General features: G+C 37.0%; 2 protein-coding genes across 6 annotated transcripts in view; one reads left to right on the top strand and one right to left on the bottom strand.

Moving 5' to 3' along the window:
• LOC132559408 (growth arrest-specific protein 2-like) overlaps positions 1-19,357 on the bottom strand; it is a 43,223-nt gene extending 23,866 nt beyond the window's left edge. For 2 of the 5 annotated variants that reach the window (XM_060224023.1, XM_060224045.1), the window contains exons 1-4: positions 19,304-19,348; positions 9,675-9,770; positions 2,939-3,173; positions 1,434-1,454 (exon numbers count right to left, since the gene is read on the bottom strand). In XM_060224023.1, the coding sequence (XP_060080006.1) occupies positions 1,434-1,454; positions 2,939-3,134 (217 nt within the window). In that variant the 5' untranslated portion in view covers positions 3,135-3,173; positions 9,675-9,770; positions 19,304-19,348. Of the gene's footprint in view, positions 1-1,433; positions 1,455-2,938; positions 3,174-9,674; positions 9,771-19,303 lie in introns of all 5 variants that reach the window. The other 3 variants (XM_060224038.1, XM_060224054.1, XM_060224030.1) reach the window with 2 other exon arrangements.
• LOC132559181 (uncharacterized) lies at positions 3,608-8,149 on the top strand. The gene is made up of 2 exons (XM_060223799.1): positions 3,608-3,644; positions 7,695-8,149. The coding sequence occupies exons 1-2, from the start codon at positions 3,608-3,610 to the stop codon at positions 8,147-8,149; spliced, it is 492 nt and encodes a 163-aa protein (XP_060079782.1).
• Positions 19,358-21,164: the final 1,807 nt, after the last annotated feature.

Genomic DNA, 21,164 nt, shown 5'->3' with positions numbered 1-21,164 from the left:
GTAATCTATGCTTGTACCTAAATATCATACTGCAACTTTCCTGTAATCTATACTTGTACCTAAATATCATACTGCAACTTTCCTGTAATCTATACTTGTACCTAAATATCATACGTGCCATACGTAATGATGAATGGTGGCAAAAGCAAACTTGACTAAACTAGCTTGTTTCTGTAAGGTATGTCACAGCCAGCATATCTGTAAAGTATGTCACAGTCAGCATATCTGTAAAGTATGTCACAGCCAGCATATCTGTAAAGTATGTCACAGCCAGCATATCTGTAAAGTATGTCACAGTCAGCATATCTGTAAAGTATGTCACAGCCAGCATATCTGTAAAGTATGTCACAGCCAGCATATCTGTAAAGTATGTCACAGTCAGCATATCTGTAAAGTATGTCACAGCCAGCATATCTGTAAGGTATGTCACAAAGTCAGTCAGCATATCTGTAAAGTATGTCACAGTCAGCATATCTGTAAGGTATGTCATAGTCAGCATATCTGTAAGGTATGTCACAAAGTCAGTCAGCATATCTGTAAAGTATGTCACAAAGTCAGCCAGCATATCTGTAAAGTATGTCACAAAGTCAGCCAGCATATCTGTAAAGTATGTCACAGCCAGCATATCTGTAAAGTATGTCACAAAGTCAGCCAGCATATCTGTAAAGTATGTCACAAAGTCAGCCAGCATATCTGTAAAGTTTGTCACAAAGTCAGCCAGCATATCTGTAAAGTATGTCACAAAGTCAGCCAGCATATCTGTAAAGTATGTCACAAAGTCAGCCAGCATATCTGTAAAAAAGCTTTTAGCTAGATATGCTTCACATTTTTCTTTTCTTTCACTTCATGTACAAACAACACAGAGACAAACAATATTGGTGACTGACCTATCCTGAGGTAAACACCTTTAATCAAGTTACTTATTTCACAATAGTTGTTGAATTCAGTTTATATATTTACATTATATAATAACTGCACAACATATTTACAGGAAGTTGTCCTTTAGCTTAGCTGTCCCCTACATGATAAAGAACACCATCATACTGTGAAGGAGTTTTGTCAGTTTTCTTAACCTCATCAGTATAGAAGGATAATGATAGGTTGATAGGGAATGCCTTTCTATGATAATTTTGTTCTTCCTCTACTGAGAGAGGTATGATTAACAATGACTGAGTATATGCCCAGTGATTTAAACAATTTTATCATCATGGATTCAATCTGTATATTTTTTCTATTATAAAGTCATGAAAAGAAAAAGAATTCTGTTCTACAGTTTTCATTTAGAGATTTTGGCCTCAACATCATTTTATTTGAATGATTAATAAAATTTATGTTGAACCTACATACATTTAGCAATAAAGTCTAATTTATCATAAAAATGCACAAGCAAACACCTGGTTAACACTCATTAACACATGCCAGGCACTGCTTACCTGACTTGGATATATCTATCTCTGTACAGATCAATGCAAAAATTATTACAACACAGGTATGATATAGGTAATACAGCTTCATTACATATACTTTGTAGTTAATTAGATTTGTCACACCTGTACATACAAGTAGAATACAAGAACAGGTATCACAGTTAAACATTTATATATAGGTAATAAGATATGTCACACCTGTGCATACAGGTGTAATAGAATACTTTGTACACCTATGTAGTATTTAAATTAATTTCAAAAAGGGGTCCAAAGGGCTTGTATTGCTAATGATAAGACTTTCTTACAAGGGTGAATTCTCAGAATCAAATCTAATCATACCTTCAATCTCCCACATGTTACTGGCAATCTATCATGACTCACTTTCATTACCCTGAAGAGGCCATTTAAATATCTTTCCATATTTGACCCTAGTGACCTTGAAAGTTGAGCATGCAAGGTCCTTTATTTGCGTAAAGTCAAGACAGTATATCTGAACATTGTAACTCAAATATCATGACACTGGGTGCACTAGTTATTTAGAAAATGTGTTTCAAGCATATCTGACTGCAGTATGGTGGCCATAAAATTGTCATTCATTTGTTTAATGACATTGCTAATTACTATTGGGCAAATTCCATAATTCTGGGGCCTTTGGTTACTCAAAAGAATTTGTATAAATGTTTCAACACAGTTAAACACTTTATCCGAAAGTAGGCCAAGTCATATGTTAAGGAAAGGAAACTCGCACAGTTCAACTTTTTTCTGTCAGCGAATCTGTTCTTTTAATCCTTCAATCTGATTTACATGTAGCAAGATTCTCCATCTTATGTTATCTTTGAAGTCTAAAATTCAATGAACTTAGCTCTAAATTTCACTCCATTGTTTCTGACTATGATATCATTGTAAGTACTAGAGGTCTGTGACAGCATTTCATTATTATTTTTTGATGTCATTGACACAAGTTTGTACAAAAAGTACTGTATAAGTATACAAAGTATGCAGACACAATTTTAAGCACAAGAATTTTGTGAAAAAAATTTGCTGAAATATATAATATTGATGGTACCAAATAAACGCATGGCCAACAGCTCAAAGTCAGGGATGTAGAGAGTATAACAGGTAATGAATTAGCACTAGTTGTTACTATAACAGACATGGGCTAATTATGGAATAAATAAAGTATATTACACAGGGATGTAGAGAGTATAACAGGTAATGAATTAGCACTAGTTGTTACTATAACAGACATGGGCTAATCATGGAATAAATACAGTATATTACACAGGGATGTAGAGAGTATAACAGGGTAATGAATTAGCACTAGTTGTTACTATAACAGACATGGGCTAATCATGGAATAAATACAGTATATTACACAGGGATGTAGAGAGTATAACAGGGTAATGAATTAGCACTAGTTGTTACTATAACAGACATGGGCTAATTATGGAATAAATACAGTATATTACACTGTAATGTGTGATATAGTGACACATTATGACACGACATACCTAAGTGTTTTCCAAGCCACTCTGCTAGATCTTCCTTTAGAGGTCCTAGACTCTGTTCCTGGATTTCTGCCAGTTTCTGTTCCATGACATCCTCTTCAACCTCTCCTTCATCATAACCGTTCCATTCCATCGGATTGAGACCTGATGCCCTCATCATCTGTGGAGTCATCCCACCTGACTCCCGATTAGCTGCCATGGCAACTCCTAAATACTTCTCTCCCCTACATCTTGGATCCTGTGGAAAAGGAAGGTTCATTTCATTATTAATCCAGTTTTCTCAGTATCAATCTGGTATTCTGAGGATCAAATAACATGAAATTTTCTTTGATTTAAATACAATAATTATCCTGGAATAAGCCCAGGACATAACCTCTGACTCAGGGGGTGGTGGGCTTATTACAAGACAGTGAAATAGTATTTGTATAATAGTTCCATACACTGTACATTTGGGATGACTCTAAGGATGCTAAACACCCAAAAACTCTCTTTTTGAAAATTTATAAATCATTCCTCAGAGTGGTCTGATGAGATCATCCCCATAAATAGGGGGAGACAACTTTTGTATGAATGTGTCATAATAATTACATATTTTGTTATTGGAGGAGAAGGCTGAAGATTTGTCGCAAAAACAGTAATTAATAATAATGTGAGAGAGTAAGTCCCAGGAATATGAACAAATCAGCTTGGAGTGGAAAACAACCACTAGGTGAGATTTCAGAGCCATAACTCTCAGTTTATTGAGCAATATTCGCATAAGATGATTAATAAATTCACCTGTAGATTGAGATTTCCTTCCTATTTATTTATCTGACTTAACAGGCTTAATGTCTGCTATAACAGCCTTTTGGCCTTTCAGTAGACGAAGAGGCTTCCTTAAACTCAAAAGTGCATTGTAGAGTCTAGAGCTTGTCCGTAATCAAACGCATTTGTATAAAAACCTTGATGGGTCTTTCCTTGAACAAGGATCAAATCATTTGACTTTAGTAAAATGATATTGTACTGACATGTGCATACAACCAATGACTAATCCACATATTACAAACGAACATTTAATTAACACTAATTACAATTATGACTCAAATTTCACAACTCAGTAGAACAAGTATGTGTAAATATCTGTGGTCCCAATTACCGTAAGATACTAGTGTCATTAACGATGTCATTTGATATCGGGGACAGACCATAAAAAAGCTGGGATTAACGTCTGTCAGGTTTTAGGTGGTAAAAATAAGGTGTAACGTAACAATTACAAAGATTTCTATTAATTCACAGTCCATAGTACATTTGTAACCTAGTCCTTGGTCTGCGGTGTTGTCCCCAGACAAGTAAGGCTCAAGTATGTTGGGACAGTGCCAGTACTATGTCGTAAAATACTCAAAAGTTTAAAAAAAAAAAAGATCTGTCATCTTTACAACATTAACTTTAACTACAATTATAATTTCTAAATGTATGTAATCAATTTCAATCCCTGCAATAAGCACTGAATTACAAACTTATATCTAAAGTACATAGCTGGCTACATAAACTGTGGTTAAATAGAAAGTGTTCAAGAAAATATGTAGAGAGCCAAGATACACAAAACAAGCTATTTTGGTTCACCTCTATCTACTATATACTTCACTCAGATTTTCTCTATAAAAGAAATAATAAAAAATTGTTGTCAAATGTTTACTATAAATACATTCCTTATCAAACATTATGTAGGTTTTCTACACATCTGAAATTTTTTTCGTTTTTTTTTTTTTCAAATCTTTTTCCCTTTTTTTTATTACCATGATCTAATTCTTATCATGGTAAAGCATCCTTTATAATCAACATCATACTGATGTTTTCTACAAAGAAGTCTATATACCACTTACTTTGTTGTTCAGCTGAGTAGACATAAACAACAATGTATCTTTAGCTTAACCAAAGATAAACATTTTCTGTTGAAGAAATTATGCTGTAAATGCCAAGTGTTAAAGTACAAAAGCATTTGATATTTATGAAACCAAATTATCTAAGTCCCTTAAAGACAAATTTATGTGATTTTTCATTAAGATGAAAAAAATCAATATTTGTTTAAACTTCCTGTTTAAGGGATATAAAAAACAATCATATTATTGTCTTATATATTCAAATGTTTTCTAAATCAAAATCATAGGTTAACCGAGTTGAGGTAACAAATCTTTGATTATGTTGAGTGTGTGAGTGTTGTATGTTACATTATGTGATAAACGTACATGACAGGTGTTTATAAAAGTGAACCAGGATCAATACAGTCTGTCTGACTGTTAAATGGACTGTCTATATTGTACAATCATTATCAAAGTACTCTGATACATAAATAAAGGTCTAAGAAGACATTTAAACTCTCTGAAATCATATTACATTGTAGTAACATTTAAGATAATTATTTATAATTGTCATTCTTTTGGTAAAAATCATACTCCATTCATATACATGGTTCAAAGAGTGCATTCTCAGAAATAGAATTAACAAACAAAAGGTATAACTGGCCTGTAATGTTTGCTTGGTTCTCTTTTACATAATTCAAAGCCTACCATCACTTATTACCATACCCTTTACCTTATAATAAACTTTCCCTCTATACAAACATCCATTCCCCTATACTCATCCCTTCACCCCCCCCCCCCTCCCTCCCCTATAATAAGCATTCCCTCTATATAACTGTCCCTCCCCCTATACCCATCCCTTCACCCTTCCCCCTATAATTAACATTCTCTCTATATAACTGTCCCTCCCCCTATACCAATTCCTTCACCCCTCCCCTATAATAAGCATTCCCTCTATATAACTGTCCCTCCCCCTATACCCATCCCTTCACCCCTCCCCCTATAATTAACATTCTCTCTATATAACTGTCCCTCCCCCTATACCCATCCCTTCACCCTTCCCCCTATCATTAACATTCACTCTATATAACTGTCCCTCTCCCTATACCAATTCCTTCACCCTTCCCCCTATCATTAACATTCACTCTATATAACTGTCCCTCTCCCTATACCAATTCCTTCACCCTTCCCCCTATCATTAACATTCACTCTATATAACTGTCCCTCTCCCTATACCAATTCCTTCACCCCTCCCCTATCATTAACATTCACTCTATATAACTGTCCCTCTCCCTATACCAATTCCTTCATCACTCCCCTATCATTAAAATTCTCTCTATATAACTGTCCCTCTCCCTATACCAATTCCTTCACCCTTCCCCCTATCATTAACATTCACTCTATATAACTGTCCCTCTCCCTATACCAATTCCTTCACCCTTCCCCCTATCATTAACATTCTCTCTATATAACTGTCCCTCTCCCTATACCAATTCCTTCACCCTTCCCCCTATCATTAACATTCACTCTATATAACTGTCCCTCTCCCTATACCAATTCCTTCATCACTCCCCTATCATTAAAATTCTCTCTATATAACTGTCCCTCTCCCTATACCCATTCATCACCCCTCCCCCTATGATAAGCATTCCCTCTATATAACTGTCCCTCTCCCTATACCCATTCCTTCACCCCTCCCCCCTATGATAAGCATTCCCTCTATATAACTGTCCCTCTCCCTATACCAATTCCTTCATCACTCCCCTATCATTAAAATTCTCTCTATATAACTGTCCCTCTCCCTATACCCATTCATCACCCCTCCCCCTATGATAAACATTCCCTCTATATAACTGTCCCTCTCCCTATACCAATTCCTTCATCCCTCCCCTATAATAGCCCCCTCTCTATATATAGCCATCCCTCCCCTGATAACCACCACTTGTGCCTCTTTTTGATCTCCTTCCTACAAGTTTGTACAAAAGACACACAAGTGAATAGCACCTTTTTATAATTTAGAATGAGATACAGTAGACCCAAACAATGAATTAAACAATATCATACAGCTGTTTCTTCCTTCTAGGACTCGTCAGTGATGCTACTGGCCTAAAATTTGAAGCCTATGAGGTGACTAAGGAAAATCCAAAGTGACCAAAAGAAAAGTCAAAATCTAGACAAGCCGGTGCAGCAGCCCCATGATTAGATAAACTTTGTAATTTTCATACATCAGATAACCTTAGATGATTTTTATAACTTCCACTTTACCCCTTCCCTTATAACTATATTTTACCTTCCCCTATAATTGTGCCCCCTATAATTGGGCCCCCTATAATTGCCCCTTCACTCATCCCTTTTAAGTTCTTCGTTCCAAATTAACCCTCCACCTATTCCACTATTCCCAACCCCTTTAAGTAAGTCACACCTACCCATAAAGTGTGCTACATTTTTAAATACATCCTGATTTTAAACTTTCCAGACAATGAGTTTGAATGAATGATGTTTAGCATGTTTACTTAATGAGGTATCAAATAAACATATGCTTATTGCCACTGTAGCACTCCTATATCAGTTGTATTTAATGCTTGTCCTACAACAAAATGGTCCACCTGATCAAATCTACATTACAATTTAGTCACAGATAAACACAGGCATGTGCCAATTTAAAGCCTGCCAATTGTCCACTCCCAGCATATCTATCTAATGAAGTCACATCAATGTCTTACTTACATTAATTCAATTTTTTTTTAAATCAGAATTTTTGTTATTAAATCAGTTGATGTCAATCAATAGTCACAGGTCACTCAACTCTCAGATTTGTAGACCTCTTTATTCTGGAATTTATCAATACAAATGATAAATATCAAGATAAATATAATATATAATAAATATAAAATGTCAAGGTCATATACAATCCAACACAGGTCAAGGTTACCTAAAATCCAAGTCAAGGTCATTTATATCATGTATTGGTGGCCAGATTTGGAAGCCAAATCCATTCAATTCCAACCAACTCATCCTCTCCCGCATCCATGTCCTACAAACCCATCCCCCACCCCCACATCCCACACCCCATCCCCTGCCCCCACATCCCCCACCCCCACCTCCAACATCCCCCACCCCCACATCCCACACCCCATCCCTGCCCCCACATCCCCCACCCCCACCTCCAACATCCCCACCCCCACCCCCAAATCCCACACCCCATCCCTGCCCCCACATCCCCCTCCCCCACCTCCAACATCCCCCACCCCCACCCCCAAATCCCACACCCCATCCCCTACCCCCACATCCCCCACCCCCACCTCCAACATCCCCCACCCCCATCCCACTAACTATATTCCCCACCCCCACCACCCCAACCCCCACATCCCACTAACTCTATATTCCCCTATATCCTCCTCCCATGCTCTCTCCTTCTCCCCTTCCCCTCCCCAATTCCTTTTAAGTTACAACTTAATATAAATCTGTCAGTTATCAACACATGTTGATATGTCATTTCTTACCTTTATCTGGCCATCACTACTACAGTGACACAGACGGTTGAATTTTCATACGTATCTATAATTTAAATGTCTATATCTTTATCTGACTGTAATTTCAAAGGAACAGATGTATACCAAACAGTGTATGAATCTTCTCCACTGACACATAACCATAAGTAACTTTCGATCACCCAGAAATAATGACCCACATTCTTCAGTAATACCGACCCTCATTCTCCAGCAATACAATATAATAATCAAAGCGAAGAGGCAATCACCATGTCTGGCTTCAATGATCATTGTAAAGATTCATGAAGATAAAGTTTCTAAAATCACGATACGTATTCTTATTGATATTGCGATTTATGTATCTTAAATTCTTTTGTGACTGAAGTTTGAATTTAACAACATTGACTTCAGTTTTTAAATTTTGAATAAAATATCATTTATATCTTCTAAGTCATGGATATTACAATGATGAGGTTTAATATCTTAAGTTCTTAAGAAAATATTCTGCTTGAAAAAAAACAAAAGTTTCCCATTTTCTAGGCATCAAACCCCAAATCCTTCAATATAGTTGTATTAAGTATCCTACATGATGGGACCTTAGTATCTGTAAGATGGCTAATTACCAAATAACAATTAAAACATCATTAAAGTTCAGATGGTTGTACAAATTAAAAAACATAGAAAAATATCAAATTCATAAAAAATTATTAGAAAAATCAGATTTATATAAATAGGGTTTTCACTCACCACGAGTCTGTACATTGTGTATCATACATACACACCAGTTGAAAGCATTATTAATCCTTGGGAGTTTCACGACACCAGGTGATAATGATGACTCGTTGCATTACAAACAATATTTATGTATACACATGCCAAACAGCTCAATACCATTACGCATGTATTGTTTTTTATATAAAACATGTTGTGATCCTATCATAAACAATTAACTTACCGGATAACAAAAAGTCGCCATGTGCCTGAGGTTGGTCGAGGGGGTATACTGTTCCACAATGTTTCCAACACAATGCCCCCGATTTAATTTGATAGAGAAGAATACCCTGATCGTTATTTAGCCGTGGGATACACCTCTCAGCCCCGTGTGCACACGTGTTTCCCACGATTATCAAAGTCAGAGTGTGTATTCACAAAGCTATCAGAAATATACAGGGAAGGATTTCACAGTCAGGTATAGTCTAATATAGTTATATTCGATATGTGCAACATACGTCACAACGTCACACTTATCTGAGAACCAGTCAACAGCCATCAATCTTGTACTGTGTGAATTTAAACACTACACAAATATTGGCTTACAGTGTACAAAATATCTGATGATATAGATAATACTTCACCTGTATACTAGAAGATGTTATAACTTTGAAGTCAGGAAGATAATACTATATATACCTGCTGAAATGGTTGCTGGCATTACACCAGGTAAAAAATGGCTTTTTCTGTCTGTATCTCAGAACACTGCCAGCTGATTCCAGATGTATCCCTGATCTACAGATAAAGATAAAAAGATTTCAAGATAGTATTAAAGGGGGCATGTTTTCATAAGTACCCAACGAACGGTTTTGAAGATCTTGTGCTTAATGAAGGCTAGGACTGATAATGAGCTTTTCAGAAAGTGATATGAAGCAGGACATATTTGATGCTTGTAAGTTTGCCTGTTAGTTCTGTTATTGTATACCTTGTTCATATTCGGGAAGGTGACACTATTTATTTGGATTGAGTATGATTACATGTCAGGTGTTATCAATGAAGCAGAAGACGCTTACTCTTCCAGAACACCTGGTCTTATTCTTCATGTATTTTATAAGGAGTCTTCATGTAAATGCTCAAAGTTTCAGAGTTCGGATTATGATTATGTTCACCTGTTGTTCCTTAGTCAGTTGTGTACAGGTAGATATATTTGGCTGCCTGAGATTTCAAGATAAATTAGGTAGACTCCTAAATAAATAAGATTGGTTTCTAAGCAAATACATTGGGGTTTCCAGATAAAGCTGGAGTTAGGTGACTTCAAGTGATGTTGAAAGGTATATTCCTAAGATCAATTCATTGGTTTCTAGAATTCATGAGTTTCAACAGGAAACTGATAGGTTTCTAGATAGTTGAGATGAACTGGATCAATCAGCAGAGTTTCTTGATCAATCTGATCAGTTTCTAGATAGTCTGTTTGTTATATGTTTATCGTTCGGAATAGACAAGGTCATTTTAAAAGCTGAGCCTTCTCGAAGAAGCTAATCGTTACTTTATTGAACAGCATGTGGGAGGTCAATCACATGGTTTCCAGAGCAATAAGGGTAAAATCTCTTACCGATGGACAAAACCATGTGAGCACAGAGTGGTCTGTGATATCAGCAGAAACACAAAACAACCTGTGTAGGGACGTTACTACATATCTGGAATACATACACTAGGGGCAATCAAAGAAAAGTATGACATTAAAGTTTCACTGTCTCTTAGAACGGTACTTTTCATACTGTGCTAGATTTTATTTGGCCAAGGTTAACTCTATAACCAAGTTTTAATTCAATCCAATAGTGGCAGGGTTGAAAATCCACATGTATATAGATGCCCTTCTAAAACAGACATGAAAATTACTTATTGAATTATACGGCTTGTGCATCTCCCCATCTAGTCTTTGTTTTACATATTTTTGGTGTTTGATGCTTTGGACTTCTCCAAGTAACTCCTTGGCTTTAAGATTAGCATTACTGACAAGTTCTTAGAGGACAAAGCAGTTGTTTAATTCAGTGTTTAGATTTCCTGTATCACATTATTCTGTCAAAAGGTGATATTCACTTGTGTGTCTTTTATATTACATTTCTATCATAATAAAGAGCTGCCTTCGTGCAAATAATAAAACCATATATCAAATTTCAGTTCAATTATGGACATTTCCTACATCAAGTAAAATGTTCAAAGACAGCAATTCTGCAAGTTAAGTGCTTGATCTGCATACTTGTATTATATAACTATTGAAACCAAATTTCACCTCAATATCTCCATCCAACAAAGAGTTTATGAATGGAAACTATTTAATTATGATAGAAATAACAGGAACCAGAAATCAAAATCATCAATCTCTAAGTCATTAAGTCATCTGGTCAAACAGTCCTTCAAAATCAAGGGTGACAGGGTGCATTAAAGGGTCACCAAGTACTTTTTCATCAATTGTTATATTTATCACATCTGTATGTATTTGATGACCTCTGTCTTCAGTTCTATACTCTCTTTTATCCCAATATAAATTAATTATTTTCTAACAGACAACTCAGAGACCTATGGGAATAATACTCACTTCAATAATGATAAAATACATTATACCCTGTTAATACACATATACAGTGCTTAACTCAATGAGAATATCTTAACAACAGATTACGTGACACTGTATGCACCCACACCTGTTGAGCCACTATATATACTTTTTTTAAGTACACACGTCTGTATAGACCAAAGAGCGGATGTCAAAAAGGCATTTCATCATTTTGCACTTGTACATATCAGGTGTCAAAAGCAAGGTTACCTGGATATCACCAACAGTTAATTAATATGAACGTTACTATAAAAACTACTCAATATGATGTTCTGTTTGTCAGGAGAAAACGTGATAATAAGCATTTGTCAGCAGAACATGTGATAATAACTCAAACCTGCCATTTACAGCTGACATGTTTTTCAGAATATCTAAACCCAGAAGCGAATTTTCTGATGCCAAACTGACTTGTTTCTTAAATGAATTGCTTGAAGACGAAAAACTTGTCATTTGCTTTGTTTTTCCCATGCCATTAGCACAATGAGTTTTCTTTTTTGCTTAATGTTTATTTTTGAAATATATGTTAATGGCTATAGTATCTTATCACAAACTATAACTTCTTTCTCAAAAGCAGAAGTCTGCTTGGTGGTTGCAAGTCGTTTCTTGATAGTTTGATGCAAAAAAATCAAGATATATCTGAAGATTTAAGACTGAACTCCTTGAGTGACCCAACACACCTCCATAAACAACCTAGATTTTACTTCATTTCCTTATCACTGTCCAAATCCAATGTTTACATACCTTACTTACGTGAAATCAAAATAATGGCCAGTCTTAAAATTGACGCATGCAAAAATGATCAGGCGTCACCACAGTGCTAACACTGAACTTGATCAAACAATGAGCTACTGATACGGCTCACAATTCAGGAGTCACATACAGTCCGCGCCTGATATACATTCAGGATTTGGTGACAAGGTGACAAATGTCCTTCGTGAGATTAGCTGCAACCATACATTCTGATTATCACCTTTGTAATGGAACCTTCTACAAGTTCTGCATTCTCATAAACAATGACCAGGTAAAAATCACGGCACTTTCTTTTTTCTTTGCGTCAAACAGCTATATATTTCTATAGTTTTATCAATGAATTACAAAACTAAAATAAACATTTTCTTTGATAGTTTGTAGCAAACAATCATTAATAAAAACAAAATTCTTTGATAGCAGAGATAATTTAGTTCAACAGACATATATTTGCAGCAATACATATGTCAATCTGCCAGATAACGTGCTGAGCAGAACAAAAAAGAAACAAATATTGAAGACGATAAATTATATAATTTTTTTCCTACAAGTGTATCTAAAGATTAAAAAAGAAATTAATTTTTTTCTGAATTCAGTTAATTGTGATATTTTATTTTAATTCAGTGACTGTGATATCGTTTACAAGATGCCCAAAGGGCCTAACCAATCTCAACTGAAATAGAATTTTAGTCCTCAATGTTAAAAATATCCTGCCAGCCATATTTTAATTCATTTGAATAGTTGCACGGTTCAGAATATACACATGTACTTAAGGTTCTTGGAAATTATCAGATATATGAAAATTATGCAGTTTCTTTAATTATTGCGTGATGTTGCACCTCCCCATCCAGATAACATGAATGAAGTCTCTTCAATTATTGCGTGATGTTGCACCTCCCCATCCAGATAACATGAATGAAGTCTCTTCAATTATTGCGTGATGTTGCACCTCCCCATCCAGATAACATGAATGAAGTCTCTTCAATTATTGCGTGATGTTGCACCTCCCCATCCAGATAACATGAATGAAGTCTCTTTAATTATTGCGTGATGTTGCACCTCCCCATCCAGATAACATGAATGAAGTCTCTTCAATTATTGCGTGATGTTGCACCTCCCCATCCAGATAACATGAATGAAGTCTCTTCAATTATTGCGTGATGTTGCACCTCCCCATCCAGATAACATGAATGAAGTCTCTTCAATTATTGTGATGTTGCACCTCCCCATCCAGATAACATGAATGAAGTCTCTTTAATTATTGCGTGATGTTGCACCTCCCCATCCAGATAACATGAATGAAGTCTCTTTAATTATTGCGTGATGTTGCACCTCCCCATCCAGATAACATGAATGAAGTCTCTTTAATTATTGCGTGATGTTGCACCTCCCCATCCAGATAACATGAATGAAGTCTCTTTAATTATTGCGTGATGTTGCACCTCCCCATCCAGATAACATGAATGAAGTCTCTTTAATTATTGCGTGATGTTGCACCTCCCCATCCAGATAACATGAATGAAGTCTCTTTAATTATTGTGTGATGTTGCACCTCCCCATCCAGATAACATGAATGAAGTCTCTTTAATTATTGCGTGATGTTGCACCTCCCCATCCAGATAACATGAATGAAGTCTCTTTAATTATTGCGTGATGTTGCACCTCCCCATCCAGATAACATGAATGAAGTCTCTTTAATTATTGCGTGATGTTGCACCTCCCCATCCAGATAACATGAATGAAGTCTCTTTAATTATTGCGTGATGTTGCACCTCCCCATCCAGATAACATGAATGAAGTCTCTTTAATTATTGCGTGATGTTGCACCTCCCCATCCAGATAACATGAATGAAGTCTCTTTAATTATTGCGTGATGTTGCACCTCCCCATCCAGATAACATGAATGAAGTCTCTTTAATTATTGCGTGATGTTGCACCTCCCCATCCAGATAACATGAATGAAGTCTCTTTAATTATTGTGTGATGTTGCACCTCCCCATCCAGATAACATGAATGAAGTCTCTTTAATTATTGCGTGATGTTGCACCTCCCCATCCAGATAACATGAATGAAGTTTCAACCAATTTTGGTTTTCCTTTTCATCACCTGGGCTTTTTAGTTTTGCACCTCTGCATCATGGATGAGACCTATAGAAGGACTTAACAGCTGTAGGATTTCTAAGGTTGGTAATATCAATAGAATAGAAGTTCTGTTGGGCAAAGTGTGAACAACACCCTAGTGTAAGAGGTTGTACAATCAGAAGTACATGTACATCTTTTTCCTAAAGATCAACACCTTGGTAGTACTTTCATCTTTCCGTACTAAAAGGATGTTAATTAATGGCTTAATGCCATCAACTTCTTCCTGTCTGATGAATTGGATGGGGTGGTATCTATGGTATTGATACATGCAGGCAATTCTTTCTGTAACCCTTTTTTGACTATTTCCAATATGTCATCACCATATTGTTTCCAAAGATTAGGTTTTCATTCTACAGGAATCACTGCTATATCCTCTTTCTCCAATTAAATGTTCCATGAATAAGTTGACCACAATCAGAGACACTGGTCTGCTCATGGTTGTGCCAAACCATTACTGAAAAATGGTATCTCCAAAAGTATGGCATTGTAAGAACAAGTTCTAGCAAATCCATGATATTCTGGGTATAGAGACTGAAGTTCTTTTGCCATGACTTGCTCTAGGCAATGATACCAAGTGCCTTGCCAGTGAGTGTGTTGGTGAAAATACACACTACATCATGTGAAATGAATTCCTGATGTTTTTGGATAAGTACCATAGACATATTTCCTGCGATGTCTCTCAAGTTTTTGACATGATGTTCTAATTTTCCCTGGAGGGATCCTAGAATGTCTGCTAGTGACCTGGAGACATTGTAACCAATGGAACCAGTATAGTCCACTATAGGCCGTAATGGATTACCTTCTTTGTGGATCTCGGGTGTGCAGTACATTCTAGGTGTGATCTCTGTAGTGGGATGTAGGTGACTATACTGTGATTAATGTGCAGTACATTCTAGGTGTGATCTCTGTAGTGGGATATAGGTGACTATACTGTGATTAATGTGCAGTACATTCTAGGTGTGATCTCTGTAGTGGGATATAGGTGACTATACTGTGATTAATGTGCAGTACATTCTAGGTGTGATCTCTGTAGTGGGATATAGGTGACTATACTGTGATTAATGTGCAGTACATTCTAGGTGTGATCTCTGTAGTGGGATATAGGTGACTATACTGTGATTAATGTGCAGTACATTCTAGGTGTGATCTCTGTAGTGGGATATAGGTGACTATACTGTGATTAATGTGCAGTACATTCTAGGTGTGATCTCTGTAGTGGGATATAGGTGACTATACTGTGATTAATGTGCAGTACATTCTAGGTGTGATCTCTGTAGTGGGATATAGGTGACTATACTGTGATTAATGTGCAGTACATTCTAGGTGTGATCTCTGTAGTGGGATATAGGTGACTATACTGTGATTAATGTGCAGTACATTCTAGGTGTGATCTCTGTAGTGGGATATAGGTGACTATACTGTGATTAATGTGCAGTACATTCTAGGTGTGATCTCTGTAGTGGGATATAGGTGACTATACTGTGATTAATGTGCAGTACATTCTAGGTGTGATCTACTGTAGTGGGATATAGGTGACTATACTGTGATTAATGTGCAGTACATTCTAGGTGTGATCTCTGTAGTGGGATATAGGTGACTATACTGTGATTAATGTGCAGTACATTCTAGGTGTGATCTCTGTAGTGGGATATAGGTGACTATACTGTGATTAATGTGCAGTACATTCTAGGTGTGATCTCTGTAGTGGGATATAGGTGACTATACTGTGATTAAGTGGTCTTATTTTATTTATCTAACCAAGCTACAACGCTCTTTTTGAACTTTTCATTAGGGTTGATCTGGAGTTTTTCATGTATTTTGTCGTGTTCGAGTACAGCTATGACTTTTTTCTCACATCTGTTTGTGTCCATGACAACTGTGACTTCCCCTTGATCTGTTGGAAAAATCAGAATTGATCTGACATTGCTCCACTGTGCACTTTGTTCTTCATCTGATATGTTGTTTACTAGTAATTTTTCGTAGATTTAAAACATCTGTCACCTGTAATCTCGGGTGATCAGCCTCATTGTAATGTAAGTTCTGTGGCTAGGATAAAATTAGTGTAGGAGATGGTAAAGAATCAACCAATATGTCTGGTTGTGTTATAATCCTAAGAACAATGAGGTAGAAAACAGTAGGACAAGATCTGTAAAAAGATTACAGAAAAAAAGTACATAAGATGGTAACAAGATGCGAGACCTCTTACCATCTTGAAGACTGTATATGTCAGTGTTAGAAGGCTTCACATGGTCAAGTCTGATGAAGGTGACCGAGCAGAAACATCACTGTGAGACCTCTTACCATCTTGAAGACTGTATATGTCAGTGTTAGAAGGCTTCACATGGTCATGTCTGATGAAGGTGACCGAGCAGAAACATCACTGTGAGACCTCTTACCATCTTGTAGACTGTATATGTCAGTGTTAGAAGGCTTCACATGGTCATGTCTGATGAAGGTGACCGAGCAGAAACATCACTGTGAGACCTCTTACCATCTTGTAGACTGTATATGTCAGTGTTAGAAGGCTTCACATGGTCATGTCTGATGAAGGTGACCGAGCAGAAACATCACTGTGAGACCTCTTACCATCTTGTAGACTGTATATGTCAGTGTTAGAAGGCTTCACATGGTCATGTCTGATGAAGGTGACCGAGCAGAAACATCACTGTGAGACCTCTTACCATCTTGTAGACTGTATATGTCAGTGTTAGAAGGCTTCACATGGTCATGTCTGATGAAGGTGACCGAGCAGAAACATCACTGTGAGACATCTTACCATCTTGTAGACTGTATATGTCAGTGTTAGAAGGCTTCACATGGTCAAGTCTGATGAAGGTGACCGAGCAGAAACATCACTGTGAGACCTCTTACCATCTTGTAGACTGTATATGTCAGCGTTATAGAAGGCTTCACATGGTCATGTCTGATGAAGGTGACCGAGCAGAAAAATCACTGTGAGACCTCTTACCATCTTGTAGACTGTATATGTCAGTGTTAGAAGGCTTCACATGGTCATGTCTGATGAAGGTGACCGAGCAGAAACATCACTGTGAGACATCTTACCATCTTGTAGACTGTATATGTCAGTGTTAGAAGGCTTCACATGGTCAAGTCTGATGAAGGTGACCGAGCAGAAACATCACTGTGAGACCTCTTACCATCTTGTAGACTGTATATGTCAGCGTTATAGAAGGCTTCACATGGTCATGTCTGATGAAGGTGACTGAGCAGAAACATCACTGTGAGACCTCTTACCATCTTGTAGACTGTATATGTCAGTGTTAGAAGGCTTCACATGGTCATGTCTGATGAAGGTGACCGAGCAGAAACATCACTGTGAGACCTCTTACCATCTTGTAGACTGTGTATGTCAGTGTTAGAAGGCTTCACATGGTCATGTCTGATGAAGGTGACCGAGCAGAAACATTTAATTCTTCTACTAGTTGTGCTATAAGATCTGCTATTCCTGCTTCAACCTTAGGTTCTCTTGATTATGTAAGTACTTGAACCATGTCATACCAAACTGAGAGAATAACTGAACCATTTAATGCGACAGGTTAGGACAAAATATCCATATGCAGTACATCAATAAGCATTGTATCTTAAAGTTTAGGAAGATGTTTCTGTGTCAATCAATAAATCATTAGCTGTATATTACCACATTAGTACTCTGTTTAGGATGTGTTATACACTGCAATATGATGTGGATGAGGTCCCATGGTCTCTGTAGAGCATTGTCCATGGTTCCTTATAGTAATCTTTGCTATTATTGATTCATCGTTGAAATAAAAGCTATAATCCTAATGACATATAGATCACCCAGGTAATTACCTAGGTCATACCTAGTCCTCACTGAGTGGTGACTAAAACCATTATTTACACATGGCCACATGATTTTACCCTGGTGGTTATCTATGGACTGTTTATGGTTGAGATGAAATACAGGGTTACATTGAACATGTGCACTGTATATTATAAGTATAAAAGTATTATTGAAACATACTATTTACAGCTAGCTATCATATATGCAATGTAGACTGAAGAAGTCCAGGTTTACATAATTGATATTGGATTTTTTTTCCTAGTGTATGAGTTTAGAGTACAGGTCACCTCATTAGCCTTAGCTAGTGGGAATTTGCCTTTAGTCAGCTGTAATGTGTCTGGCTAGAGACCAAAGAGTCGCTAGTTCGAACCCCATTAGTGGTAGGGTGTCTTTCAATACTTCTTCCTATTACAGTACATGTATTGTTCATTTGTGGGCTGTTTAAGCTTCGTGGACGATTATGAGGTGGGATAAAGATTGAAATAATGACTAGTGGCTATTAAACTGAATATCAACGACAATCAGGACACAAGCAGTACGACATAGGGTCACTTTAATTTCAGAATCCTTGGAAATGCAAACCTCCACCACCTTAGTACAGATCGTACCAGAGTCCCTATACTAGCTGTTACATACCAGATCTTTACCTGACGGTGCAAATACATGTATTAGACGCGAATTTATCATCAACCGATTCCGGATTTCAAGAACGATTTGGTTACGGTTACATTGACATAAATTTGTCTGTCGGTCGGAGAGTATAGGTGGAAACAGGATACGAGACCTGGTGAATATTTTGCTTTCTGACATAACTACAGAGGTACACATGAGCCCCGACAAAATAGGCAATTTTAAATCTGTAACGGGTAACACCTAAACTGAGCGTGTTCAGTCATGAAGCTTATAGCAGCAACATGACATTTCGGACATAATATCCATTGTACAGCAGTTATGATGTAAGAATATAACTAGCGAACTAGTCGGCATTTAGCAAACTTACCGACTTTAAGTTCGGGGCGATTTACAGGTCAATGTCAGCTGTTGTTAATCTCCGTGTAAACAAATCGGAGCATAAACATCCTTTGTACTTCCGTCGAAGTAAAAGTGACGTTCTGATTGGCCTAATATATTAGTCAGCCAATCGAAACACTCTATACAAAAGTGTTTGGTTTCCGAGCACTATCTGTAAGCACGGGCATTGGTTATGTGTCACTGGTATTGTGGCTAGATACTGGTTTCTGAAATAAAAGTAATAATAACCTAGCAATGTGGTTAGTCTTTAATTTGCAATGATAAAATTTCCATCTATGACTGGATCGCCAATGTTGAGAAGGCTGTGCGTAAGAAGGAAAATATAATTTTCACATAATTGCACTGAGGATAGTTGAAACAAAGACATATATATCACATGTGTCATATATGTCCCTGGTTGAAATTATAGTTACATAGTTTATAAAAAAGAGTCAGTTACTTGAAAGAGTACACGCAGTACGGCGAGAAATGAGTGAGCGCAATTTTCCCGCATCTGATGGGTACTCCTCAACGACGGATCTCTCTCTCTCTAAGGCATTACAGAGATCGCTAACGTCTGGTCATCAAGGAAGTTACCCAATAAACAAACTGAAGTTATCATAGTTGTATTCACATGGTGTTTGCTGTTGTGTTTCAACATTAATTTGATAATATTAGACCCAAATGTGAGTTTGAACTTCTTGAACGCTGATAAAAGCCCAAAACTAATAAGTGATTCCTGTATTTTCACGATATTCATTCGATCCGACAAAATCAACATATGTTTACGACGCTGTACTCGTAACAGGTGGGGTGTTTATGTGCTAAGGTGCCTACCTATAACATCTCAGACGTCTAAGTAAAAACGTCTGAAAATATCATAATCACGTTGGGATGTAGGTCCAAATGGTGCCCATGTCCCTGTGGTAGGTACCAGCGTTAACTCCTCTCCGGATTAGAAAATTGATGTGTATCTACGCTCTCATAACAGCTTTAAATCTTAATATTGAAATGTTAATTATAAGTTTTTTGAAATGCATTTGAACGGAACATTGACACCCCGCAGGTTTGGAAGAGAAAATATCATATCTCAATTGCCGTGATAAAGTGGATAAATGCCATGTGTTCAGCCCAAGAGGCTTCTGATTCGTGTTACGCAATTGAAGGGAGACAACTCTCAAAGACGCATTTCTTTCAAGATTAAAAAAAACACTACCTCAAACGTTATTAAGAAGATTATATAAACACCCTCCTCCTCTCCGGCTCCCTTCTTCCATGCAACGGAGTGGGTGTATGGTGGCGTTAGGTATATGTATCCGTCCGTCCGTCTGACACAGGTCGGGATTATAAATTAACAGGTTGGATAGAGCGCTACCATCTTCTGTGTTTGTGTTAGTGTAAAAAAAAATGTTTGCTTTCGTGGAATTCCATCTGGTATCTGACTTCGAGAAGAAAAATGTGACCAGTTTTGTATATTTCATTCTGAGAGACAACATCGAAGGTAAACAGAGGTACATGTACAATAAATCCTGCTTAACGATTTACCCAAAATAATGCCACTTCCTGTTAGATTTACGATTTACCAAAAGTAAGACCACTGCCTTTTCGTATTTGCTTTTTACCAAACCTATGACCATTGGCTTGTCATGCTCTACGATTAACCAAAAGTTAGATTACCTCCTGTCATGATTTACGATTTACCAAAAGTAAGACGACTTCCTGTCATGATTTACGATTTACCAAAAGTAAGACCACTGCCTATCAAGCATTACGATTTACCAAACCTAAGAGCACTGGCTTGTCATGCTTTACGATTTACCAAAAGTAAGAACACTTCCTGTCATGATTAA

This window comes from Ylistrum balloti, unplaced genomic scaffold (genome assembly GCF_031769215.1).
Source record: "Ylistrum balloti isolate Yb309-2 unplaced genomic scaffold, AGI_CSIRO_Ybal_v1 Utg369662, whole genome shotgun sequence".
NCBI lineage: Eukaryota > Metazoa > Mollusca > Bivalvia > Pectinida > Pectinidae > Ylistrum > Ylistrum balloti.
The sequence above is the reverse complement of the archived record's forward strand: the minus strand, read 5'-3'. Positions and strand labels throughout refer to the sequence as shown.

Excerpts from the sequence above, each read along its gene's own strand:
- LOC132559181 (XM_060223799.1), top strand. The coding sequence starts at position 3,608 with ATGAACAAATCAGCTTGGAGTGGAAAACAACCACTAG. Across the intron at positions 3,645-7,694 it reads GAGTGGAAAACAACCACTAG|GTCAAGGTTACCTAAAATCC; the intron begins GTGAGATTTCAG and ends AATCCAACACAG.